Below are 26,283 nucleotides of genomic sequence, written 5' to 3' on the forward strand. Positions count from 1 at the left end.
TCCTTTTCCCCTCACTCATCAGAAGGTCTCGAGTTACCATCGCAGTGAGAGGAAGGTGGGCAGGTTGAACGTTGGGGCCAAATAAAGCAGACAGCAGCTTCCTGTGTGTCCATTCTTTCCCTTCCATCAATGGACACTAATGACAGATTGAGTAGGTGCATCTATTTGAATTCCTCTGTACAGCGTTGAAAAATAACCAAATGCCTTGCTCTGATCCCAGATCAGCCCATTGCCTGTGAAGTCAAACTATGTGATCCCCTCAACTGACTGCAGATCTGCACATTTAGCAAGTGACGGCGCAAAGAGAAACCAGCTTCAACCAAAGAGGGAGGGCAGAGGCCTTTCCTCCAAGCGGGGACTTCCTCTCAGCTCCATGCTAACACAGGCTCCTGACAGAGATCCCATTGTGTACAAGGGCTCCCCCCCACCAAACATGAAAGCAACACATGCCAAAGTTACACCCCAGGAAAAGTCGCACAAATAATTCAGTCTGATTGAGTCTTATAAAAATAAAGGATGCTCTTGTAAAGGACAAAAAGGTATTTTGTCAAGGGGGGGGGGGGGGGGGGGGCTTCCCTCTCTCTTTCTCCGTAGGACTGGTGTGTTTGCTGTGTGTCTGCTTGAGAGGGTCGTGCAGGCTGGTGTGCAGTGTGGGGTGGGTGCTCTCCCAGTGACCAAAAGCAATCTGCTCTGGTCCAATCAGTCTCAGTGCCTACCTTCACACATAAGCGGCAGGGTACTCAGGTCTGCCAGAGCACACAGACCTACACACACCAACACACTCGTCACATTCACACACACACACACACACCTTTCACACACTTCACATACACACACACACACACACACACACACACACACACACACACACCCTCCCTCCCTCTTCAAGGCACCCTGCGCGACCTCTCACCATTGGCCAAGTCCCGGAGCCCTCAGCATCTCCATCACGGCTGAAGGGACCATTCGGGAAAGCAGGAGACAGAGGTAAGTGTTCTTGGTGCTATCTTCACGTTTGCTCAATGGCTCTGTGGTGTAGGGGATTAGACGGGCAGGCAGGCTCAACTAGCCCCACCGGAACATGCTGCTAGTGGGGGTTTGCACTGGAGCTTCTGGTCCATGGGTTGGAGATGCAGCTGTTGATTTGCACCCACAGGTTCGCTGTGGAGGGCTGCAGGTGTCTGCAACGTGGATGTGTTTCTTATCCTAAAGCAATGATGGTGATTGTTAAATGTTGGCGGGTGGTTTTATCAGCTTCGGGAGATTCAGGTGTCCAACAGGTGGCTTTGGATCTGTGACAACCAATGAGTTATTTTTAGTTTTTGCACTTTCTTCTGCCAGTTTTGCTCAAAATTCCTGCTTCAAATTTAGGGAAAAAGTGATTAAAAAGTTTAGCTTGTTGTTAAAAAAGTTTTATAGACCCCCTCTTGAATCAGAAAATGTTTTATTTCAAACCACATTCAATTCTTTGTCACCTGCTTTTTGAAAATACCTATAAACGTTTCATGTGAGACAAATGCGCCAGTTTCCTCTGCAACAAGCAGCAAAGGCACGTCCGTCATGTTTGCTTGTGGCTTTTGAGGGAAAAAGGTAGAATCGGTTGATATCTGGAATGCCCAACGTGGAGCCAAGCATAACACAGAGGTAGTCCGGAGGCTACACTCATACACACACACACACAGTTTTTTACACACTGCACACTGTGATGGCCTGTATAAAAGCACACCTCTGTCTCCAGCATAGTCCTTCTTTCAGTGTAGACATGCTGCATTTCTCAGGCTCGTGACAGAAAGTCAGTTCACTGGATGATGCATGACTCGTCCGTTTTTCAGTCTGATGCACAATATTCATGTGAAAGTAAAAATAAAGAAACGGATTTGCATCGTTAGTCTAACGTCTCGTATCCACAAAGATTAGATTGACGACTTAAAGAACTCAGGGACGGTGTGTGCTTTTTTTTTTTTTAAACTGGCCTCATCCTAAAATAGCAGCGGAGGTTTCTCAACGTTCTCCCTCTCTGAAAAGATAGGTGTGTTAAGACACAGTGTGTGTCTGTGAGAGGATATGTCTTTCCAAGTGTGCATGTGAATGTGTATATTTGTGTGTGTGTGTGTGTGTGTATGTGTATGTCTGTGTGTGTCTGTGTGTATTTGACTGCTGAATGAAGCTTTTCCTTGCAGGCGTAACTCACTGCCATCCTGTCCACAAACCTCGGTGGAATTTGGAGTTTGAGTGCTGAGACATGCAGCGACCGGGCCTCATAAAGCCCCTCTGTAAAGGGCGAGGGGTCGAGTTAGCTTCGAAACCTGTCTCTCCCTCTCTCTCTCTCTCTCTCTCTCTCTCTCTCTCTCTCTCTCTCTCTCTCTCTCTCTCTCTCTCTCTCTCTCTCTCTCTCTCTCTCTCTCTCTATCTCTCTTGCACTCTCTCCCTCAGTCTTTTTCCTCACTCTCTCCATCTAACCCTGAGGGCCAGCGTCTTGTCCACCTCTCTCTCCATCTCGCTCTTTTCTCCTCTTCCTCCCTTCCCTCGCTCTCCATTTCTCTGCCCAGGCCTGGAGGACTTTCTTGAAACTGTTTCAGTGCCTGCAGCGATGTGGCTACACCTGCCGTCAGTGTGCTGTGAAAATTCCCCACTATCAGATCATTCATTACCCAGTCTAATATCTGGGATGCAGCTAGTTAAGTGGTAATTAAATATACTAATCCTATCACAGCTTCACAGTTGTTATTCACATTTTAGAACTTAATCCACCTGGCTTAGTTTAGCAGGGAAATTAGGTACTATCCAGGTCAAGCCAGCAGTTAGAAGACCTACACTCAGACAAATGTTATATTCCTGTAGAAAAGGAACATCTCGCCTGTGCCCTCACTTCAGAATTAAGAATCTTGCTACAGGTTTCTGCCAAAGCCTTTTTTAGTATGATTGGAAGAAACAATCGAAACCTCAGCCAAAGACACAGGAATTCAAACAGAGCTTTGTCAGGGTTTTACTGGAGAAGGAGCAAATCAAAAATCGCTGCTCCTCCTAAAAGGCCAGTAAACAGTAGATGTCTAATAGAAGTTTAGCTCTGCAGAATCAAGAATACTTCCCCATGGCTCCTCATCAGCTCAGCTGTGACTTCTGACCTTTGACATGCAACAGGAAAGCAGCATTTTAAGCCAAGATGGCTGCTCCCTGGCTCAGTGAGGCGTGAGGCCCTCATACTCTGATCTCTTCAGCTGTCTGCACCTCAGTAATGAATTCACCAAGCCTAGTGACCAAATGTCAAGCCCTGATCTGTAGCAATATAGAGATGCTATACTGTCAATGGAGCCAATACCAGAGAGACACGGCATGTTGAAGTGCACCAATATGGAACTTGAATCCTCAGCCGATGATTTAAAGCTGATTATCTGAATTTGTTGGTAAAAATGATGGAAATTGGAAATAAATGATGTTCCCTCCTCGATCTTACCTCCCTCTGTCCGTGACCAGGTGGACAATGAGGATGATCGTGCGGCTCGTGTTGGGACTCTTCGTCCTCAAAGCGGTGGCGGCCAGTCCCAGATTTTCCCGACAAGCGGACTTGGACTCATACGACGGCACCAACTACGATGTGGATCTAGACAATTTAAATTTGGAGAACCCGGATAACTACGACTACGAAGATGGGCTGACAATTGATGATCCTCTGGTAAGAAACTGTGCAGGTCCAAGACCATTTCAGTGATTCACTCTGGATTTATTTCTGTTCTCCTGGGGTCATTCTATGTGGCCATTTATTCTACTGAGAAGAAAGTCAGAAAATCATTATGTTTTGCTCACCACCAAAAGGCCGACCAGGATATCTGTGATTCAGTTGATTGAAGACAGATGTAATCTTTGAGAGATGGTGGAGACCAAGAACGAAGCTAAAAGAGATTACAGTCAACGGATGGATTTGAGACATGACTCCAAATGAATGCTATTATGAAATTGAATAGGCAACTGTTTGCTAATGACTTTGCTTTATCTTACAGGTGATTTAATATGTCAGGGTTTACAGATTGAAGTCCATAAAAGCTTATATATATCACTTTAGTTGTTTGGCATTACACACAAATATGCACAATATCTTGATCGATTTCTGGAAACCTCGGGGTGACAGATAAAAGCTGCTCAAATTCCTCAGAAATCCAGATTTTCCTCAGATTTCACAAATCACAGCTGTGTTGGTGTAATAACTGGCTGGTTTGGATTTGAGGTCACCAGGTTCAGGGAGCAGACCGGCACCATGCTGCTACCAACAGGAGCCATTTGGAAAAGGGACAAACCGCTTTACAGCTTTACCCCAAATACTTCACATTCATACCTTGCACAGGCTCCACTTTAACTTCCATGTCCTGGAGTCCACCTGGGTATGGAGAAGTTTTATTCCTTGAATCAAACCTTATTTAAGGACTAGTTTTTCATCTTGTTTTTTCTATCTTTTAATCACGGCGCATTCAGTAATATTTGCTTATCTGTTCATTTATTTAAACATGGCCAATTCTTAAAATCCCCAAATTGTTGCCAGAGTGTGGTAGGAAGGAAAACCAACGTGAAAAATGGACTCGGGAAGTTCACTCTCTTCAGATCTCACTGAGTGTCATGTGGCACGCCAGCAGGGCATGCTGGGACGGCAAGATGTAATCAAGTTTCATGTTCCCATTTACACTTCTATGCAACAAGGAAATTAGGCTGAAGTGCATGGATCCATTTCCACGAGGCAAATGGATCCATGCACAGAGGGCTCCCATGCTTCCTTTGAGTTAAACCTGATGTGGACTGCACTCACACAACTGGAGCTATCCCACAATGCATTGCAGATTTGGCAGAGTTGTCACATGTGGTGGAGCTAAGAACATAAAGAACAAAGTCGTAACCCACAATCTTTTGTCCCGAGTTTGAAATGTTTGACTTCTGGTCTGCAAATCTTGTGCAGACATGACAGAGCTCACTGTGGGAGAGTTGTCATGTGTCGTGGGGGGACAGGTTTAGATAATGTGTCTCTGTTTAACACGCCTGGATGTGACACAGCACGTTGCATAACAGTCCGTGGGAGTACAAACGTTCTCTTCTGACAGTGCAAACTGAATAAACACACATTTATACACGCAGATTTGAGACGGAGCACAATGTAAAGATTTGTGTCTTTTTTCGTTTGTCGACAACTTAATTAAAGTTCACATGACAGACGGTTGTTTGAGATTGAAATGGTTCCATCCACATGTCAGATGTCGGGGTAGAAATGAAGCGATGATAAGCTCCCTGCCTCTGGAATGCTGAGTCTTTACTTTCCACATCCAGCACTTTGTTAGTGCGGCTCGTCTTTCCCCTTGAGGAATGAGAAGTTCAGGCTCATCTACGATGTTATGTAAGCAAGTATCCTCAGAACTGCAGCGTTCAAAAGTCCCTGCAATTGCTTTAATCGCAGACTTTACGTCTATTTATCCATTCTTTGTTTGATGCAGACTTTCTGTCTTTCAACATTCTTCCTTGAGTCAGATAACAACTTTTGAACTAGGTGGTTTTCTTCGTTGCGGCCTGTACCGTGAGTTTTAAACCTTTGTTGTACAGATGTTGAGAAATTAACATTTACTCCTGTAAAATATAGATTCCTGCAATCGATAACTTCTGTATAGTAGTTATTGTGGGAGCCTCCTGTGGTTCTTCATTTAAAAAAAACATAATTATGATAATAATATAGCACATTTACAAAACAGTCTTTACACAATCCTTCCCAAAGAGGACAAAATGAAAATAAGAAAAACAAAACACGAGAGACATTTAGCAATAGCATTTGAAATCAAAGGCACGAATAAAATAACACAAAACACAGTAAAAGCATAAAGCCATTCGGTAAAAAGTAATTATCTGAGAAAGGAATTAAAAAGACAGCCTTATCTGAAATGTTCATAATCTTTATCTCATATAATCTTGTCTATTGACTAACTTAAAAACAGGTGAATTCTGTCCCTGTATTTGTCTTGTTGAGAGACAGATGAAAAGATTGATGCTACTGTCATGACAGTGCATTACCCATGAAGCTACAGCCTGCAGCCAGTTAGCTTAGCAGAAAGAATGGAAACAGGGGGAAACAGCTAGCCGTGCCAGCATCTCTGAAGATCAGTACTCAACTAATTTACCAGATGAACAGAATCCTTCATTTTGGCTGTGACCAGTAGTTCAGCAAATCCTTCTGTCGCTTGCAAAAGATGCAGCTGATGAAGCAACTGAATTTATACTGACGGACATTCTACATTCTACATTCTACATACAACATACAACATACAACACACAACATACAACATACAACATACAACATACAGCATACAGCATACAGCATATACAGCAACAACCTATTGATGCTCAGATTCAGAGACCCTGCCTGTGCTCTCTGTGTTCCCGTGCTGTTTCCAGATTTTCCTGTATTTTTGGAGGCCAGCCTCTCGCCTCTTCTTCTCCCTCGAGTGTAAATGTTTGCTTTTGGGAAAGGGGGTGGGGGGGAACTGAAGGGGAGCGCTGCAGTGAGCTAACTCCGTGCAGGACATTTCAAAGGCCCACCTTGTTGTATCTCAAACTGTGCCTCTGCCAAGCTTCAACACTGCTGAATATCTCTTCACCACCTGATTTAATGTGTCTAAGTTGCCTTTTTTCGAACCCTTTTCTATTTGTCTGACTTCGCTCATCTGGACGTTTATTTACTTTGACTTCTCTGGGCTTATTGGCATCTGATCACTTCGGTTGAACGTGGCTGAAAAGACTCAAATATGGATTCTTGCATGCAGCTACCATGTGTGTCTTGGTTCCACAAGGACCATTCCCTTTTTCTGAGGGTTGAGTCAGACCCATTGGACGTGAGAGAGTGTCAGGTATTACCTGTGCTGGTGTGTGGGGTTTCAGGGCCCTCGTCTGGACAATAGTGGAACTGTAGGATTCATCAATAACCCAAATAGGAAAGAAATGCAACGACTTTACATGCATGAATAATAGGAAATGCAAATAACTGTCATTCAAAAACATCGGTTGTATTTTCTTTTAATTTAATCCCTGACATAAAACCTATTGTTTAAACAAAAGTGCTACGCCTTTGATTTAAAAAGTAATTTGATATTTATGAAATGAAGGAAAAAGTAACACAAATATAGTTTTACATCCAAGTCTTTGGTTTATCCTTCTGCAGCTTGCAGTTTAGTAAAAAGGCACAAAACAAGGTCTGCAAACGCCATCATCAAAAAAAGTCAGAATGCTGAAAATTTCTTACCAAAAATGTAATTCTTAAACAGACATATTTCCCTCTGATGTAAGGATGGTGAGACGTGCAGAAATCATTTGCTGTCTGTACTGTAGGTGCTGCAACCTCAACTCTTTGCTGCCATCTAGTAGTGGAGGAAGGAAGTTATACCGTTCACCCTGAGGGGAAGGAGACCAGGGCTGCTCTCCCTTTCACAAGTGATTCAGTCAGTGAAAGTGTTTGTTTCACCTGTTAAACAAAGTAAAGGAACAATAGAGAGGGGAGGGCAAAGAAAAGCAATATACAGAAATATTATGTAAATGAGCAACTAACTGTGAATGTAATGATGGTCACAGATGCTTAACTTTGAATCTCAGTTTATCTTATTATTAACTTTTGCTCATGATGGCTCCAAATACATCCTATGATCATGTTACGCTTCGGCCTCAATGACTCTGCTGTAGCTGCTTGTTGGGAATAAATACATGAATACACAAAGTGTTAATCCTCTGCTGAGTATTGTAACTGTAGATGTTGACGAAATAAAACAAACACTGCGAGAGATTTGGATTCTAAACATAAAATGGTCCTGTTTCCTGTTTGCTTACTGACCGTCAACACGTGCACACATAAATGCCTGTGTCTGTCTTGTGAAACGACGTCCCACTGGGACCTGAGGCAGAACTCGTGCTACACAACCTTAACTGAGTTGTCAAAAGATCTGTGGTTGGAAGCATGTTCATGTTTTAATAGTCATATACTGATGTGTTGTGCCTCATACAAATACATGATTCATGACGTTTATTTGTCCAGAGATGAAATAGCCTAATTTTAAGCTTTGCAGGTTTTATCCATCTACACATTGTTAATATCTTTTAATTTAAATTTATTTCTGTCACTTTCTCGAAGCGTCGTTAAGATGCAAAACTGCAGAGGATGTTTACATAAATGAGGGAAAATCAGGTTTCTGAATACACACTTTTAAAAACAACTAACAGACTCTATAATGTCCAGTCTGTATAATGTGCTCATAATAACTAGTAAATTGAAAATGAAATCGGAAACTGCTCCAACCTGCCCACTTTTAAAACATTAGGGTGACCTTTCACTTAATTATATTGTGTGGGTGTGTGTGTGTGTCTGTGTTTGTTTGTGTGTGTAATTGGAGCTTAGCTGTTGATATGTGTATGTTCACTATTTTATTTTGGAATAAAGCTCAGTGAGCAATAATCACGTTTCCTTACATCTTGGGAAATTAGCGATCTTGAGGAACCAATTAGACCTCGATTATTTATTTATTTTTATGGTGCTCATTTCTAAAATCTTACATATTTGACTCACTGCTTCCGTTTTTCCCTCAGATAGAGATTGGAACGCTGGCCCCACCTGACTACAACTACGCCGTACCCGAGGCCTCCCTAGAGGAGCAGACAGAGGAGGAGGAGGAGGAGGAGAAAGAGTTGCCGCTGACTCCCCAGCTCATCCCTCAGGGTTCAGGGGGCTCCGGGGTCCTCATGGGCCCAGACACACAGAAAGGTCTGAAAAAGCACAAGCGTTTAGATTCTGTACACCCAAAAAAACATCAAGTCATTCGGTACAAGCGAGTTCAGGAGGTTTGAGAAGACCTGCTTTTCTTCGGGGGTTTTATTTCTGACAGGAGCCCATAATTAACAAAAAACACAAAACACTAATCTGATCTCATTTTCTGCATCATCATTAATCATTGTGTCCATGTGCATGTCTTCCATTTAACTGTCTGTTTAAATGTGTCAAATCATTATGTCTCCTTCTACTGAACCTGATTCATGATCCATGTCTGTCTCCTGTTTCTGTTTATTAATACCTAATCTTGTCTCTAACAAGAGGTGGAGCTGCGTCTGACGCCCATTGACATCCTTCATTTCTCCGGGTCTGGGGCCTCTGGAGCTTCTGGGGCCTCTGGGTCTGGAGGTTCAGGAGATCCACTGGTCTCTGGCTCCTCCGGGGATTCAGGTGACATTGTCCTGATCTCAGGAGATTCCGAGGAGCTGCTGAGCTCCGGGGGGTCTGGGGAGTTCTTTTTATCTGGGGACATCTTGATATCTGGGGATTTCTCGGGATCTGGGGATCTCCCAGGGTCTGGGGTGGGATCCGGCACCTCTGGAGCCTCTGGAGACTTTGGCTCTGGAGGTTCTGGGATTTCAATTGAACTCCCCCTGGGCTCTGGAGGGTCCGGGGACCAGTCTGGTTCTGGGTTCTCTGGTGATCTCTTCATCTCAGGGGCCTCGGGAAGCTCTGGGGTTTCTGGGGACTCTGGTGAGTCTGGGGACTCTGGAATAACTTTATTATCTGGAGGTCAGTACCTGTACAGTACCTCTGTCTCACTCTGTGATTTATGTTGATTTATCGTCTTAAATTCCATTTAACTGCTTCTTTTGTAAATGTAGTTAAATGTTGATCTTATTAAATGTCGTATTTGCTCATATTCAGTCTTTCTAACAGTACGAGTGTGATCGATTGGTTAATTGGTTGATTGATTGTCTATCTCCCTAACTGCGTGTCCCCTAACCCCAACCGTTGGCTCTAACAAGAGGAGGAGCTGCCCCTCATTCCCGACACTATCCCCCAAGAGGCATCGGGTGCTTCTGGGGATTTCTCAGGAGCTTCAGGAATCTCAGGGGCCTCAGGGGATACTGGAGTTTCTGGAGACTTAGACATCTCTGGAGCCTCCGGGACCTCCGGTGTCTCTGGCTCTGGAGAACCCGAGGTCCCTGAGGTTGTTCTGGTCCCTGACATTGACGAAGGTCAGTATCTACTCTAGCTCTGTGTGAGATACGTTAAAAGGAAGTCCCTGAGCAAAGTGCTGAGCCAGCTAGTCTTTATATGACCTGCAGCTTTAAATGCACCTTTGACTAGTGCAATAGAGCAAAGTTTTATTGAGGTGATGGTTTTAGCTCCTGTCTTAAAGCAAGGGAACTAAAACCAGGCGTTTGAGACAGAGGCTGAAAAGAGGAGCTCTAGCAATGGACAGTCTGAGGAAAGATGTGTTTTCTGAACATTAGAATATGAGTGATATATGTTCCCTTTAAATAAAACTCCAGAGTACCAAAATGTAAATCTTTAGAACAGGTCAAGGTTTATTGTGAAAGCTTTATTTGAGCAATAATCAGTTTCATTCACTTCAAGATCTACTTTCACATTAATGTTTATACCAAGTCCACTGTGATTATCTACCCTGTTAGCCACTCCCACAGCCAAATTATACTACTGACAGTTTTAGTTCAACTTCCCTTTAAAGTGTTCTGTGTTCTTTTCTAACAATCATGTTTTTTGTACCCACTCAGCAAATCACATTTCATGTCATTAACACCGAAAGACAATTTCATTTAACCCCCATTCATTCCTCTAAATGCTAAAAACACAATATATTAGCAGTGATGAACTGATAATATGCTGGATGTGACTTAACCACGGCGGCAAACAGCTGATTGCCAGACTTCCTGCTCCATGCTCATCTAACCTGTTTCTTTAACACCTGATCTTGTCTCTAACAAGAGGAGGGGCTGCTTCCCACTACACCAGAAACCCCTCAGGAGGGTACTGGCGGTGTGGAAGGGTCAGTGAGCTCTGGATTGCCAGAACCCGAAGAGCCAGATGAGCCTGTGGTTGACAGACGAGGTCAGTACTGAGCCAGACAGGGACAGAATTCAGGATCAAATGAAATCTCTTCTGCGAGATCCTAACTTAACTTTGTTTGACTTCGGGGATTAGAAGCTCTTGGCGCTTTGAGGGAGGTTAAGTCCCTAAACAATCGTCCACTCTACCTCCATCTCTTCATAATTGTCTCTATCCCTTCTTTTCTTCTACTCCTCGATCTTCTCATCCATGCTCTCCAGGTATGCCCACTTGCTTGCTGTGCACGTGCCTCGGCGGTTCGGTCTACTGTGATGACTTGAAGCTGGACAGCGTTCCACCTCTGCCCAAAGACACCACTCACTTCTATGCGCGCTACAACAGAATCACCAAGATCAACAAGTCCGACTTCGCCTCCATGAGTATGTTTCCCTTTCCTTGAATGAAATCATGTGAATACCAGACCAGGCACCGGCCTTTAGTGAACGCCCGGCCTCTTTTTTCTCGCCTCCTTCCAGACAAGCTGAAGAAAATCGACTTAACCGCCAACGAGATAACCAGCATCGACGAGAAGGCGTTTATGGGTCTGCCCAACCTGGAGGAGCTGGTGATCCGAGAAAATCACATCGCACAGCTGCCTGCGCTCCCCGAGACCATGACGCTGATCGATGCTAGCCACAACAACATCGGCACCAAGGGTCTGCACAGAGAGGCGTTCAAGGTACGTACACGTGACTGTCCCGCACCAGAGCCTGAAGTCGGAGGGTTAATCAATTATCCCCTCGATGCATAAATCAGCTGAATATCAGAAATAAATAAACACACACCGATTGATTAGCCAGAAGTGACACAAAGGGTAAAAAACAATAACCACCTGCTGCCCACACACAGACAGAATAACCTTATCATGCGGTTTAACAATCAATTATTGATCAATACTCATGGCATAGTTTGTCCACCAGGGAGCACAGGGTCCATTCCTAAGTGTCAGAGATCCCCATAAAAACAAAAAAGTTCACATCATCAGTTGATGTGAAGGTACAGCCTCTGCTTCTGTGATCACGACTCAATATAGAGAGCAATGTCTTCGGGAGGCAGATGTTACAGCACATTCCTCTTTGAAATAATACTTTAAAAGGTTCTGTCATAAATGGGGACATCTACAGATCAGGGGTACTAAAGATCTGTGTCTTTGTTTTCTTTGTCTCCAGGATATGACCGGCCTGCTGTACCTGTACATCACAGACAACCACATCGACTACGTGCCTGTGCCTCTGCCAGACAGCCTGCGATCCCTACACCTACAGGTAGGTCGGCTTTGGCCTCACGTTTCATCGCCCTCCGAAAGGTCGACACTGAAGATGAAATGTCGAGAGCACTGAGGGTTAATCCTCTTTCTCTTTCCAATTATATATGAAATAAATAGGATAGTCATCTGGAGTAGGAGGTGATTATAGGTCTTGTATAAACACACTTATTCAGTCTGCTTGTGTTACAAATCAAACACTCACACACCCGGGTAGTTTCTGAAATCACCTGTGTGTGACAGCGTGCATAGTACACTTTAATTATACTTAATATTTATCCAACTTTGATTTGTATAGCTCGTATTCACAAATCACAATTTTTTTGATAGGGCTCAACAAGATGCTAACTTCAATTCAAAAACAGCGAATCTAAAACACGTGGATATGTCTCATGCTGTCCTCCTCTTATCATGCAGCGCAACAATATTCAAATGATTCACGGGGACACGTTCTGCAACCTGAAAGATTTCAACTACATCAGGAATGCGCTGGAGGACATCCGTCTGGATGGCAACCCCATCAACCTCAGCAGGACCCCACAGGCCTACGTCTGCCTGCCCCGCATACCCATCGGGGATCTCATTTAAACCACACAGACACATACGAATGCACGAATGCAACCACATGCACACATCCTTTGTACATATTGACACACAAGACCAAACACACACACACAAACCATTTGTTGACTTTTCAAATATTAAAATGTCTGTCAAACTTTGTGTTGACATTTCATTTCATCAACTTCCACAAACGCGTAAATTATGAGTCAGACTCTGGTGATCAAGCACATACACACTCTACCGCTCCTTTTTCCTACGGTTGTTCTGACTGCTATCATCAGTATAACACACACACACACACACACTGTGACCAATCTCGAAAATTCAATTCCAACCAAGTGCATGTATACACACATACAAATACAAACAAGAACTTTATTGAAAGCCAAATTGTTCCGCACCTTGATGAAGTGACAACATTCAGAGAAATCAGTTTATTGGAGAAAATAAAACCTTGAACAACATGTATGTTTCTGTTTATTCTCTGTACAAGACTGGCAAAAGAAGAAAAAAATAACAGTAATATTGTTTAAAGATGCTTGTTTTGTAAAAATTAAAATTATATTAAAATTTAATAACAAATTAAACAGTTTTTTGAAATGTATACTAGCATAACCTTATTGAAGCTGGAGCTTAACGAAAGGTGAATTGAATCTAATGCAATAAAAGAAGCATTTAAATACATCATCATTTGTTGTAAAGTCTGTACTGTAATATAAAAATATATATACTGAAAAAGAAACATTTTTTTTTTTTACATGAACTGTAATATGGTTTATAAAATTTCCAAAAATGATGTTTCAACCATGCACAATAGCTTTTACCAACGACTCTAATGTCTGGAGTCAAACAACTAAAGACTATTGTTTGATTGGGAGGGGGGGGGGTGTTGATTTTGATTGTGGATGGGGTTGAGAATAATGCTAATAGCTTGCTATTGTGTGCTCTGTATGGAATAACCACAAGTGAATAAAGTTGTTTTGAAGACCTCTCTGAACCAGTAGTGGCTCAACGTTTTCATTGAGAAGTTGCAAGTTTAAGGAAAGTGTGGATTTTGAAAGAAAAACACATTTTCAGACGTGACCCTCTAGACGATGTGCAGATAATCGGGTCCAAACTTTCCAGCAGGCAGGATGTAACGTATTAATTCTGTTCTGGAGATCACATGTTGTTTAATGCATATCTGGGTTTTATCATTTTTGCATCTGTGACGTCATCAACACCCCCATTCGCTGGCAGGGAATCAAATCGGCTCCTCCAAGAGTTCGGAGGCTCTCACTCGGACATTTGCGCTCACACAGAATGTTCAGTGCAAATCTGAGACTAGCTAAAAGTGAAAACTGATTTCGTGAATTCAAAAACTTTCAATGAGTTTTTCAAACAAATGAAGGAACCGCTCCTTCCTGTCCATGTTCACAGCGTGCGAGTCTTTCAGCTCACTGTGGTTTTCCGAATTCTCCTCTGTTGCTTCTCCTGGGGTGAAGAGACTCTCCAGCCGGGCTTTCTCCCGCTCCAGAGCCAGCTTTTCCCTGCACATAGTATCTTTGTCCTTCTCCACCATCGCCTTCTCCCTCTCCAGCAACACCCTCTCTCGCTCCATCATCGCCATCTCTCTGTCAAGCGTGGCCCTGTCTCGCTCCAGAGTGGCGGCCTCCCGATCCAGCAACGCCCTCTCCCTCTGCAGAACCAGCCGCTCCCTTTCCATCATCCGTTTCTCCTTATCCATCACCTGTCTCTCCGCCTCCATCCCTTTCCTCTCGTCGTCCACCTCCTGCATCATGAGATTCAAGTCCAGACCTCCTTCCTCTTCGTCTCCGTTCAGTGAAACCTCGATCTCCGGCCTGTCTGCTACCGAAGCTACCGGAGGCAATGTCCCCATGGATACCCTCCTCCTCTTCTGGGGTAAGAAATCACAATTCTCTTTATCACCAGGGAAAACCTTGAGGACGGGGGCGCTGCCTTCCAGTCGACCCTCTGCGGCTTCGTCCATCAGGTGAAAGTGAGCCCACGTCTCAGGGGCCGCGTTCATCCCGTCTGAGGGGTTCTTCAGGGCCTGCGGAGAACGAGATGATGACATCAAGTTGAAGACCAGTCTGAATGCTTTATCAATCTAATGGAAAAATAAACAAAAGGAATACCGTGTACTTCTCCTTCATGTTCTCCCAAATTTGGGATGCTTGACTGAAGTTCATCTTGTGTTGTAATCCCATATGCTTGAGAATGGCCCTGAGAATATCAGGAGCAAGGTGTTAGTTACAAAGTGATAATAACTATTCTACAGCTTCAACTCTGCAGAATGAAATTGGAGAAATCTAAAAGCAAAGGATGGAAATAGAGAAAAACTATCAAGAAGTTGTTGCATTAATATAGACCTTTGCTTTTATATACATTTGACTCGTTGACATACTTCCATGCCAGAGTGTTCGAGTCCCTTTTTCCAGAGAAGAGGGAGTTATTTGTAACCCTCAGCTTCACAAACTCTTCAACTTCTCTCGGACTCACTGAAAGAGAAAGATTCATTTAAATTTAAAACAAATTGACCGTCCACTCTTTTAAGGCTCAATAACATTAAAAAGATAAGACATAGAAAAAGCCCCTGTGGGAAATTAAACTGCAATTGGAGCTTGTTATTACACAGTGTTATTAGATAGATCGATAGATTTTATATATATATATATTGGTTAGAGTGGTTATTTATTTATACGTGAGGATGCACATTAATTTACATTCAGGGGAGGCCTCAGATGCTGAGGTGGATGATCTGGGGGAGGCCTCGGGTGCTGAGGTGGATGACTTGGGGGAGCCCTCAGGTGCTGAGGTGGAGGACTTGGGGGAGGCCTCAGGTGCTGAGGTGGATGATGGCTCCGTCGGCTGTTCATAATAATAAAAGAACAGGCAGTTGCTCTGTTAGCAATATGAAAATTATAACAATGAAAGTTACGTAACTGCATTCACTAAATCAACAACGTAAACACTTTGAGAACAGGCAGTTGGTCTTTGATCGGTGCATTTTGTGTTTATGACCAGAAGCCTGACCGGGCTGCCTATATATGTTCTATTCTACTTTCACTGCTAGTGTGCCAACTAGCCCACCAACAGTTTGGTCTTTTAGCAATTGCAAAAACCTACAAGGACACATCTATCTGCATAGAGGCTCTCCCACCTTGACTACACCGCCAGCTCGAGCACAAAGAGGCTGTTCAAAAAAATAAATATTTACCTTTCTGTCGCGTTTTGACTTGGTCTGACGATGCTTTATGTGTGGCATCAACCACGACATAAAGATAAAGAAATCAGGGACCTTCTGCCCCCCTGCATCGCCACTGCGGCCTCTTGTTGTCTTCTTGACCCGGACAAATTTGTCCCGAATCCTCCTCCATGTCTTAATACACTCTGGCACGTCTAGCCCGACCGCAGCCGAAATCTCTCTCCATGAGTTCGCGGTGATATTTGCGTCTTTGTACGTACTCGCAGTCGGGTTGTACAGGTGTTCGTACTTCCGGACCTCTTCCACTAGGCGCTCTTCAATGATACTGTCCATATTTGAATCGTAGTTGTGTTTGGGATTTAACGCGGCACTGTGATTATAGGGGACGAAACCGGAAGTGTGAGAACCGGAAGTGTGAGTTTCCGGAAATGATATCTTTCGGAAATGATGTCGTCGGCAGACCAATCATAGCCTTCGTGGCTTGTTCCTACTTCCCGAGGACCCTATATTCTTCACCGCCACCCAGCGGTGTGGAGTATGTATCACACTGTGAAATAAATAAAGACTTTCTAACTTTTTGATAAGTTAGATTTTTCGACAAATACACATTAAAATGAAATACATATACATTTGTGTTTATAAAATAAATAAACAAGCAAGGGTAATAATACAGTATATAATATGACAATATTTACTCTTTCAGTTATTATAAATGTATTTTTTCATACCTTTGAGTGTATTTTTTTGATATACTGTATATATAATAGGTAAAAACATATTTTTAGCTTGTGTTGGGACCTTAAGTAAAAACAACTAAGGTCTATAGAGAAAAAAGTTACCCATCGATGAGTCACCAGCAACTTGACAAACAGCTGGATGTGTGTGTTTACATTGAAAATGAAAATGAAAGTATTATTTCAAACTGCTCTAATTTTCGTTTTCATGTTAGGTATCATTACAGAGAGCAAACTACAGGATGGCGACAGCTCGCAGTGAGTAGAGCCTCTCCACTATATTATGTTATTGATTATTGGTTGTTTCCTGTTTTTCCCTGTAACGTGGACTGTGTTTCTGCTACTGATTTGATTGATATCTGATGTGCGTGTTTATTGGGAAGAGCAGTGTGTGGAGAACGGTGTGTGTTGACACTGTGGATCAAATGAAAGCAGAAACAACAGGACATCAACAATAATCCTCTTATTTTCCAATTTAATGTATAACATAATATAGTCCTTAGTCGTTTACATTAAGTTTAACTTTCAGTTATGGTGAAGCTCCATACATACTCATAAGTGCAAGTATAGACCGAACTTATTATTATGAATATTGCAATTTTATATTATGGTGGTTTTGTTAACAGCTCCAGAGGACGAAGACCCCCCTGAGGCCGGTTATTTGTCGCCCAGCGGCAGAGATTCAGATGTAGACGATGATTCTCAGGTTTGTCTCCTGACACACAGGAAGTTGGAATCTGTATCAGTTTCATTATCACGTACTTACACGTACAGAGATGAAAACCCCCTTATATGTTTAATTTAAGGTGACTGCGAAGGAGCCCTGCAGGTATTACAATAAGGGCCACTGTCGGGACGGTGACAGGTGCACGTTCCCGCACGTCTGCAAGTTTGCCCTGAATGGAAACTGTCGATACGGGTTCGGATGTAAACTGACACACCCCAGAGGAGGAAGGAGGTCGAGTCAGGCCGGAGGGGGCGCCAAAGAGCGATCGATAGGTGAGGAGCAGGAGGAGAGAAAACCCGAGTCTGTCTCTCTCTCTCTCTCTCTCTCGCTCTCTCTCGCTCTCTCTCTCTCTCTCTCTCTCTCTCTCTCTCTCTGTGTTTAACACACACACACACATATATATTCTACCGGTTTAATAGTACAATAGAGATGGTACAAAAATACTACAAATGTGACAACAGTATTTATAAAACTAGAATACAATATAATTTATTTATAATACTGTAAGCTATTTTGTGTAGTGACTTTTATTTTGAAGAGGGGTTTTCCCGGAAGTGTGTTCGGTGAGGGTGTTGGATATGTGACGAGTTATTAAACGGGTGCTGTGTCCCGAATGGATGAACTTCTTCTTTCGGTGCATTCAACACAACTAAAACGCTCGGCTACATTGGTGGCAGCGGTGGGATTTTGCCCACTCCAAACCCATCGGAAGATAAGTGCACGGTGAAGACGAATGAAGCAGCTCATAAAGTTTAGCGAGTTAGCTAAAGTTAGCCACAGCTAATTGACGTACCGCTAAAGTTGTGGACGGATATTCTGTGCCGTGTTGCACGGGTAAAATCCAGCGCTCTCCCTCACTACATCAAAGAGAGTGTTAGAATTGAAAGAACGTCATCGTATATTAAGATGTGGAGTGGTGACACAGACCCACTGGACTACAAGATGCCGTACGGAGAGAGATCCATTGCGAGCAACGTGAGGATCGAGCTCCCGCTGCCCTTCACTGGGGGGGAAAAGGAAAGTTTCCCCTGCTGGGCTCGACAGTTTGAGGTGGCCGTGCAGGCTCTGGTGTCCGGCACGGGGGGCGACTATGAGTATGAACTTGTCCGGATTTTACCAACCCGCCTGGCCAGAGCTGCGTTTCTCCTGTGGGATAGCCTGCCGAAGACCGTCCAAACTGACTATTCTGCTGTAAAGGAGAAGTTACAAGAGGCGTTTGGACAAAGGCATTTTCTGGATCGCTTCAGAGCAAATCTCTCCGCGCGTCCTCGTGCTTTAGGTGAGAGCTTGGAGGTATATGCAGCAGACATAAGCAAACTGGTCCATGAAGCATTCCCAGGTTATGGGGATGTTGCTCAAAGAGAGGAAAAATTCCGCCGATTTTTACATGGCCTTGACCCCTCTCTTAGAGCTAAATGTCATGAGCAGGGGGCTACTGATTTAGAAGAAGCTCTGGTTATCGCAGGTCGGTGTGAAATGGCTAGAGAAACCTTAAAGATGGACTATGGCAATCCTCATACAAGCCAGCCAGCAGTAAACAGTGGTTCAACATCCATGGTGGGTTCCATTTCTGATGGAGGGAGTTTTTTCAAAGCCATAGATCGACTCAATGAGGAAATGAGGGAAATGAGGATGGACATGAGACAAATGGCAGATGAGAATAAAAGATTGAGATCCATAGAGAGTCGTAGTGAATGGAAAAATTCTCCTTCGGCGCATGGAGGTCATTGCCAGTGTGACTGTGGTAATTATGGCTGCCAATCTCGTCGCCCACAGGGGGAGCGAGGAGGACGCTCCCCGGACCGTGGCTGGCGTGAACGGGAAACCGAGGGTGGCTCCAGAGAGAGACAGTTTTACCGGGGCCCGGAACATAACCGAGCCCCCTCCCCAAACTGGAGGGGTCCAAGACCTGCCAGGGGACCCATTTATGATGAACCGCAGAGACAGCGGGGTGTACGGTTTCTCTCCCCCAAAAGAGAAGACTCAGCCAGGCAGTCGGGAAAAGAGATGTAGCTGATGTTGCGGCCCAGACACCAGCTACAACACGTATGGGTCATTGGAAGGAGAAGAGCACCTCATATGTGAAAGGTTGCATTGAAGGGACTGAAGTCAACATCCTAGTGGATTCTGGGGCAACAGAGTCATTCATCAGTGCTGATTTCCGCATGTCTGTCCCCGCGCTGCGCAGACGACCCCTGAACCCTGATCTCATTGCTGCACGTGCGGTGAATGGCCAGATGCTCGACACTTTGGGCACTGTAACTGCCACTCTACGCTTGGGTAATGAGTCCTGGCAACATGTTTTCTATGTGCTTAGGGGATCTACACAAGCAGTACTGCTGGGTTTGGACTTTCTTGTTCTGAATCACGCTCTGTTGGATTTTGCCCATGGCCGACTGCAGTTGTGGGACACAGTTACTCCACTTTTAAGTGACAAAGACTTGGTTCCTGTGTGCTGTAATGTCACAGTTTCCACTGCCCTGGACTTACCTCCCCTCAGTGAAATGATTGTTACTGTAAGTGTATCTCCAGCTGGGCCCACTGACCAGCTCCCAGACTTTGTGGGATATTTAACTCCCAATCTCCAGCAGAATAGTGAGTTTGTCGTGGCTCACACTGTGACACTAGTGAAAAATGGAGTTACAACGGCCCGTGTTTTGAACCCTACAGACAGGGTTATTGTGCTCAGAGAAGGCATGCATTTGGGGGAGTTTTTGTCGGTCGATGAATCTGAGTTAGTACTACTCCCTCAAACCCCAGCGGCGACGGTCTCCACCATCTCATCCACGGATGAGCCGTTATTGTCTCTGAGGGAATCCCCAACTACTCAGCATGAGAGGGCACAGTTGAGGGAGCTGCTGGAGGAATATAGGCAAATATTTAGTACATCAGAGGGGGTGATGGGCAAATGCAAGCTCATTGAACATCATATCAAAACCGGTGATCATCCACCTCAGCGACAGCGTGCATATCGCACCTCACCAGACAAGAGGGAAGAGATAGACAGGCAGGTGTCGGCTCTGTTAGCTGATGGGGTGATAGAGGAGAGTTGCAGCCCCTGGGCCTCACCTGTCGTTTTGGTGAAGAAAAAGAATGGAGAGTGGAGGTTTTGTATCGACTATCGCCGCTTAAACAGTGTAACAGTGAAAGACTGCCACCCCCTCCCCAGGGTGGATGACACATTAGATGCATTAGCAGGGTCCGTTTGGTTTAGTACGTTGGACTTTTCTAATGGCTACTGGCAGGTTGATGTCGCTGAAGATGACAGGGAAAAAACCGCTTTCACAACGGGGAGGGGCCTCTACCAGTGGCGTTCGATGCCCATGGGTCTCACCAACTCGCCTGCAACATTTCAACGCATGATGGAGCTCGTGCTTAGAGGGCTCCCATGGCAGGTGTGTATGGTGTATCTCGATGATGTGCTCATATACAGCCCCACCTTTGAGGAACATCTCTCTAGCCTGCGGGAGGTTTTCTCCAGGATTCAGGCGGCGGGTCTTAGGTTGAATTCTAAGAAATGCCATCTGGCTCAGGATCATGTGGTGTTCCTGGGGCATGTTGTGTCTTGCCGTGGCCTGCAGCCAGACCCACGAAACACAGACAAGGTCAGAACATGGCCTACTCCACGGAATCCAACTGAAGTGAGGGCATTTGTGGGACTTTGCTCTTACTATAGACGCTTTGTCAGGGACTTTGCCCAGCGTGCGGCTCCATTGCACCGCCTCACATGTAAAGACACACCTTTCCAATGGACAGCGGAGTGTGATGCAGCCTTTGTGTATCTTAAAGGGGTGCTCTCATCTGCTCCGGTGGTCACCATGCCTGATTTCAACTGCCCCTTTAAAGTGTATACTGATGCCTCTATGGACGCTGTGGGGGCCATATTGGCACAGGACAGGGATGGATTGGAGAGAGTGGTAGTGTATGCTAGTCAGTCACTCACTACCACCGAAAGACGCTGGTCCACTTTTGACAAGGAACTGTGGGCTGTAGTTTGGGGCGTACGGCAGTTCAGACACTACATTGGATCGGCTGCCTTCACTATCATAACTGATCATAAACCTCTGTTGGGCCTCCGAGGCATGTCAATTGATCATGACCCCACAGGGAAAAGAGCAAGATGGATACTGGAACTGGATCCTCTCAACTGGGCCATACAGCACAAGGATGGAAAACGGCATACTAATGCGGATGCTCTATCACGGCGACCTCCGGATCCTGATCCTGACACAATGAGGGACACCATGGGGGACACATCTGGCCAAGTGAATGTCGTGGACTCTGACAGGGAGTTGAGTGATCCCAGGATTGGCAGTTCGCAGTCTCAATCACAGTTGCGAACCCCCCAGAGTCTTAGTTCCTCCACAAGGGGGCAGCATGAGGACATGGACTGTGAGTCAGATGACTTTTCCTTTATTCATTCACTTTCCCAGGATGATACTGAGATTAAGCTGCGGCAGAAGGATGATCCCGACATTAGTGTAGTTTTGGACTGGATTGAGTGGAAAGGGTCTCGACCTCCGCGGTGGCAGATGAAAGGGAGCTCTCGGTGGCTTCGTAAACTATGGACTGAATATCCTCGTCTTTCTGTGGTGAATGGTGTGCTCTGTCGGTCAGTGAATTCTTCTCTCACAGGGGACGCTCAGTATCAGGTGGTTGTGCCCTCCTCGTTTATCCCTGATATATTGCAGCACCTTCATGGAGGCCCTGCATCAGCACATTTTTCTGCAGAGCGGGTGTGGGAAAGAGCGAGGAAATCGTGTTACTGGCCCTGCATGTTTAAAGATGTTAGGCAGTGGTGTGAGCAGTGCGTCCCCTGTCAGACCCGCAGGGCCCCTGTCCCTAAACATCGGGCACCAATGGGGGGGTCCCAGGCTACTCATCCGTTTCAGAGAGTGGCCATGGACATTTTGGAACTACCAGTGACATCTAAGGGAAACAGATATGTGTTGGTTGTGGAGGACTATTTTACCAAGTTTGTGAACCTGTATGATCTTCCTAATCAAACCGCTCAGTCAGTTGCAAAGTGTGTGTTTGAGGGTTATGTGTTGGTTCATGGTGTTCCAGAGATAATTCACAGTGATCAGGGTCGGCAATTCGAGGGGGAAATTGTTCAGAGACTGTGTCAGCTTATGAAGATTAAGAAAACGCGCACCACGCCATATAATCCAAAATCAGATGGGATGGTGGAACGTTTTAATCGGACACTCATTGATCAGTTAGCTAGATCATTGCTGGCCTGTGGAGGTGAGTGGGATGACTACCTACAACATGTTGCATTTGCCTATAACACCTCAGTGCATGCTAGTACAGGTTACACGCCTTACTACCTGACTCATGGGCGGGAAGCTCGTGTCCCGGTGGATGTGTTAGTATCCCCTCAGGCGGTGCGTTTGGACTTGAATTTGTCTCACGCTGATTTCGTAGCCTCTCTGGTGGGGAGGCTGGAAACTGCTTTCGGCAGCGCCAGGCAGTTTAGTATCAGTGCTCACGAGACACAGAAACTTTATTATGATGTGACTGTTCGTCATCGGCCATATGCAGTGGGAGATTTGGTGTGGCTGCACAATCCTACGGAGGACCGTGTGAAGCTGGCTCCCCATTGGAAGGGCCCCTACAAGGTACTGGCTGTGATGGACTCTAATGGGGAAAGTGGGCTGACCTATCACATTGACTGCCCGTTCAATCCTGGACAAGGGCGGGTGGTTCATTATGACAGACTCAAGACTTACACTCTACCTCTGCCGATGGGTTCTGGGTGTAGTCCCCCAGCATCTCCTCTTCGTGCTCCTTCACTACGGGATGAGGGGTCACCTGAAGGAGGCTGTGGTGTTGAGGAGCCGCTGGTGGATGGTGTCGCCAGCCCGAGAGAGCCTCACCAAATGGTGTCCCGTTCTGGGAGAGCTGTAAGACAGCCTGTTCATTTCAAAGACTATGTTGTGTAGATATATCTGATCTGGTTGACGGTTGTGGTCAGGGTGGTTTATGGTTCGTGGTATTTGGTGTATGTTATATATGTTGTTTTTTTTTTTCTTTTGTATGTTTCTATGTATATGTGTATATGTGTATCTCTTTCTTCTGTGGCTGTTATTATTTGTGTTGTGTTCTGATACTGTCTCTGTTGGAAACGGGGACGTTTCTTTTGTTAGGGGGGAGGTATGTAAGCTATTTTGTGTAGTGACTTTTATTTTGAAGAGGGGTTTTCCCGGAAGTGTGTTCGGTGAGGGTGTTGGATATGTGACGAGTTATTAAACGGGTGCTGTGTCCCGAATGGATGAACTTCTTCTTTCGGTGCATTCAACACAACTAAAACGCTCGGCTACAATACATTAATTTAATTCTGTTTACATTAATTATATTTTCACCAGATCCAAAGATTTCTGATGGCCAACTGTACAAGTGGCAGTTGAATGATGGAACCGGCTGGATGGATTTTAGTAATGATCATGTCATCGAGGCCCAGTACTGCCTGCCCCATAGCAAAAGTATTAAACTCTACAACACAACTTATGGGTAAGTGTTTAAAAACACATTGTTAATAATTGATTGGCTTCAATCAAATCAATATTTGACAGCAGGTGGTATTTTGTTTCTCGCTGTCAAGGAATTCGAATTAAAGACCAAATCCAACAATGTATTCTACCACTGTCGTCCAATTAAAACTCGGCAATTAATCTTTTTCTGAGAGTGCAGTTCTCAAATGTTGAAGGGAAATTTATAACCTCAATGGTGATTTCTTTTTGACCTTGCAAGGCAGGTGGAATTTTTAATGACACTGACCTCATCCTCTGAGTATTAGGGAGCAGTGCCAGTAGAAGATTTATCTCTTTTTCTCTGTGCAGGGTCGTGAACATACATTTTAAGTCTATGACAGTGTCTGGGAAGAGCCTGAGAGTGAGACGTCTGGATGATGGAAACACAGAGTGGGTCTGGTTCTGCACTTTGTACAGTAAGTGGATCAAGTACGGAGACAAGGTAAAGGGCCGCTAAGCTTTGTTTACATGTTTACAGTTTTTAACCCGAATTGTGAGCATGTTTAGATCTGTTTGTCTTCTCTTCCAGGATCCAGAGGGAAAACCCAGTCCGGCGAACAGCTCAGACATAGAACAGAAGTTCCAGAGTAACCCAACAAGCTCTTTCACTTTCAACATCGGCGCTAAAACCTATGAAATAAAATTCGCAGGTGAGGTTTATTCACATTACTGTCACAGAATGTAGATTTTGATAAGAAAATACCACATACAAGTATCTCATTGTTCCTTCTTGTCATTTAACAGAAATGCGACAGGTGAGTTTGGACAGTGAGAGGAGAGTCACCCGCCGTCCGCTTTACCGACAGCGCCAAGCAGGGGCAGGGTGAGTTTTGTGGTTTCTTTATTTGTTGGCCAAACTGATAACATTTAAAGTCAGGGGGGAAAAGCTCACTGTGCACTATCCGTCTATCACAAAGGATCACTAGCTTACACATTATAAGTTGTTTGTTTAATCTTTACAAAAATATTCAAGTGTAAAGACACAATACACAGTTTGTGCTCCCTGTACCTTAACCGTATTCCCTGATTATGTGCATTAGCAAATAAGTGAATTTTACGAAATGTTGTTCTAACAGACTTCCTCAAGGCCATTCAGTTTCCCAGAATATTATTGTGGGCACCAAACCTCAGTGGCAGTTCGAGGGGGACAATCGAGGCTGGCACAACTTCAAAAACACAGTGGGTAACCTTCCGAGTGGCATTTACAAAATATTATATATATAATAGTTCTAAGCTACTCAATGCTAAACTTTGCTGGTCTTATTTCTGCAGCACGGCTCAAATGAAACCAGCGATGACATTGAGCGGAAGTTCCAGGACGACCCCAACAAGACCATGAATTTCAAAGCCAACGGAAACATTTACATTCTGGACTTCGGAGGTTAGATTTAGTTAGAAAATATTGTAATTTTATTCGTTCTTATCGTCACATTTTCTTACGAGAAAAGTCTCATCTGAATCTTTCTGTAATTTTCTTAATTGGGAATCCTGAAACACGACATTGAGAATTTAATCTTTGTTTATTTATTTTGTATTGTTTTTTCCTACAGCAATGATCCAAACAAACCTCAAGACAAAGTTCACTCGCAAGATCAGACGTGTGCTGGTGTGAGCGTCGAAAACGAGTTTGACCTCCAGAGGAAAGTCCGGGAGAAAGTTTCATTAATGTGGGGAATGCTTTTTCAATGGCTTTCACTAGAATAGAATAGAATCTGGAGTATATTGGTCTTTTAATAGTTATAATGGTTGACTTAATATTTTGTTTACATTGAATTTTTCTGAAGAATGTTGATTATACCCAAAACTTCTCCATAGAAAATGTGCCAAATGATTTTTTCCACCTTAATGGTACAAATTAGACTTGAACTCCAATGATGTACTGCCAACTTGCCTTAACTTACAAATTAACTAACTAGGCACAATACTTTAACTTGAACTCATTCACATTGCTACATTACCTCCATCACACTGCCATAAAACAGGAATGCAAGTCTTGTATGTTGATAAATCTGAGAAAGAAAATACACCCCCCACAAATTCATATTTGATGTTGCATTACATTGCACACAGCTTCTTTTGTGACAGGAGTGACTCAAATGTAATGCAAATGAATTGAAGGCCATTTTGTATACTAGCTTTCAGGTATTTTTTAATGACATTTAAAGTCATAACACAGGTTTACACAATCAATTTTATGCAATCTTCAGAGTTGTTTTTCAGTCAGTCTTTGGTCTTATGTTTTCCTTTGAAAAAAATATGTATGATTATGAATTAAAATATATATCCTGTTTATTTTTGCTGCTTTTTCTTTATTTTTGTGTGATTTTTAAATCTCACATAACCCTTGTATGTCGATAAATCAAGGGCT

The 26,283-nt window shown here is 44.1% G+C and overlaps 3 protein-coding genes across 4 annotated transcripts; 2 read left to right on the plus strand and 1 right to left on the minus strand.

Moving 5' to 3' along the window:
* The first annotated feature begins 838 nt into the window (after nucleotides 1-838).
* epyc (epiphycan) lies at nucleotides 839-12,919 on the plus strand. Of its 2 annotated transcripts, XM_062382976.1 has the most exons (7): nucleotides 839-984; nucleotides 3,472-3,670; nucleotides 8,593-8,767; nucleotides 11,107-11,265; nucleotides 11,362-11,564; nucleotides 12,055-12,150; nucleotides 12,567-12,919. In XM_062382976.1, the coding sequence occupies exons 2-7, from the start codon at nucleotides 3,479-3,481 to the stop codon at nucleotides 12,735-12,737; spliced, it is 996 nt and encodes a 331-aa protein (XP_062238960.1). In that variant the 5' UTR covers nucleotides 839-984; nucleotides 3,472-3,478; the 3' UTR covers nucleotides 12,738-12,919. The 2 variants fall into 2 exon arrangements, with proteins under 2 accessions (XP_062238960.1, XP_062238961.1); XM_062382977.1 differs by lacking the exons at nucleotides 11,107-11,265; nucleotides 11,362-11,564; nucleotides 12,055-12,150; nucleotides 12,567-12,919 and adding an exon at nucleotides 9,095-9,617.
* A 155-nt stretch (nucleotides 12,920-13,074) lies between these two features.
* On the minus strand, nucleotides 13,075-16,319 carry si:dkeyp-38g8.5 (uncharacterized protein LOC568385 homolog). The gene is made up of 5 exons (XM_062382961.1): nucleotides 15,934-16,319; nucleotides 15,440-15,584; nucleotides 15,121-15,214; nucleotides 14,852-14,939; nucleotides 13,075-14,766 (listed from the first exon to the last, which is right to left on the minus strand). Exons 1-5 carry the CDS (start codon nucleotides 16,252-16,254, stop codon nucleotides 14,068-14,070), a joined length of 1,347 nt encoding a protein of 448 aa, XP_062238945.1. The 5' UTR covers nucleotides 16,255-16,319; the 3' UTR covers nucleotides 13,075-14,067.
* A 516-nt stretch (nucleotides 16,320-16,835) lies between these two features.
* Nucleotides 16,836-26,205, plus strand: LOC133948895 (uncharacterized). The gene is made up of 10 exons (XM_062382972.1): nucleotides 16,836-16,913; nucleotides 17,282-17,361; nucleotides 17,462-17,654; nucleotides 23,751-23,895; nucleotides 24,225-24,357; nucleotides 24,445-24,565; nucleotides 24,660-24,738; nucleotides 24,992-25,094; nucleotides 25,188-25,296; nucleotides 25,466-26,205. Exons 1-10 carry the CDS (start codon nucleotides 16,898-16,900, stop codon nucleotides 25,525-25,527), a joined length of 1,041 nt encoding a protein of 346 aa, XP_062238956.1. The 5' UTR covers nucleotides 16,836-16,897; the 3' UTR covers nucleotides 25,528-26,205.
* Nucleotides 26,206-26,283: the final 78 nt, after the last annotated feature.

Source organism: Platichthys flesus, chromosome 23 (genome assembly GCF_949316205.1).
Source record: "Platichthys flesus chromosome 23, fPlaFle2.1, whole genome shotgun sequence".
NCBI lineage: Eukaryota > Metazoa > Chordata > Actinopteri > Pleuronectiformes > Pleuronectidae > Platichthys > Platichthys flesus.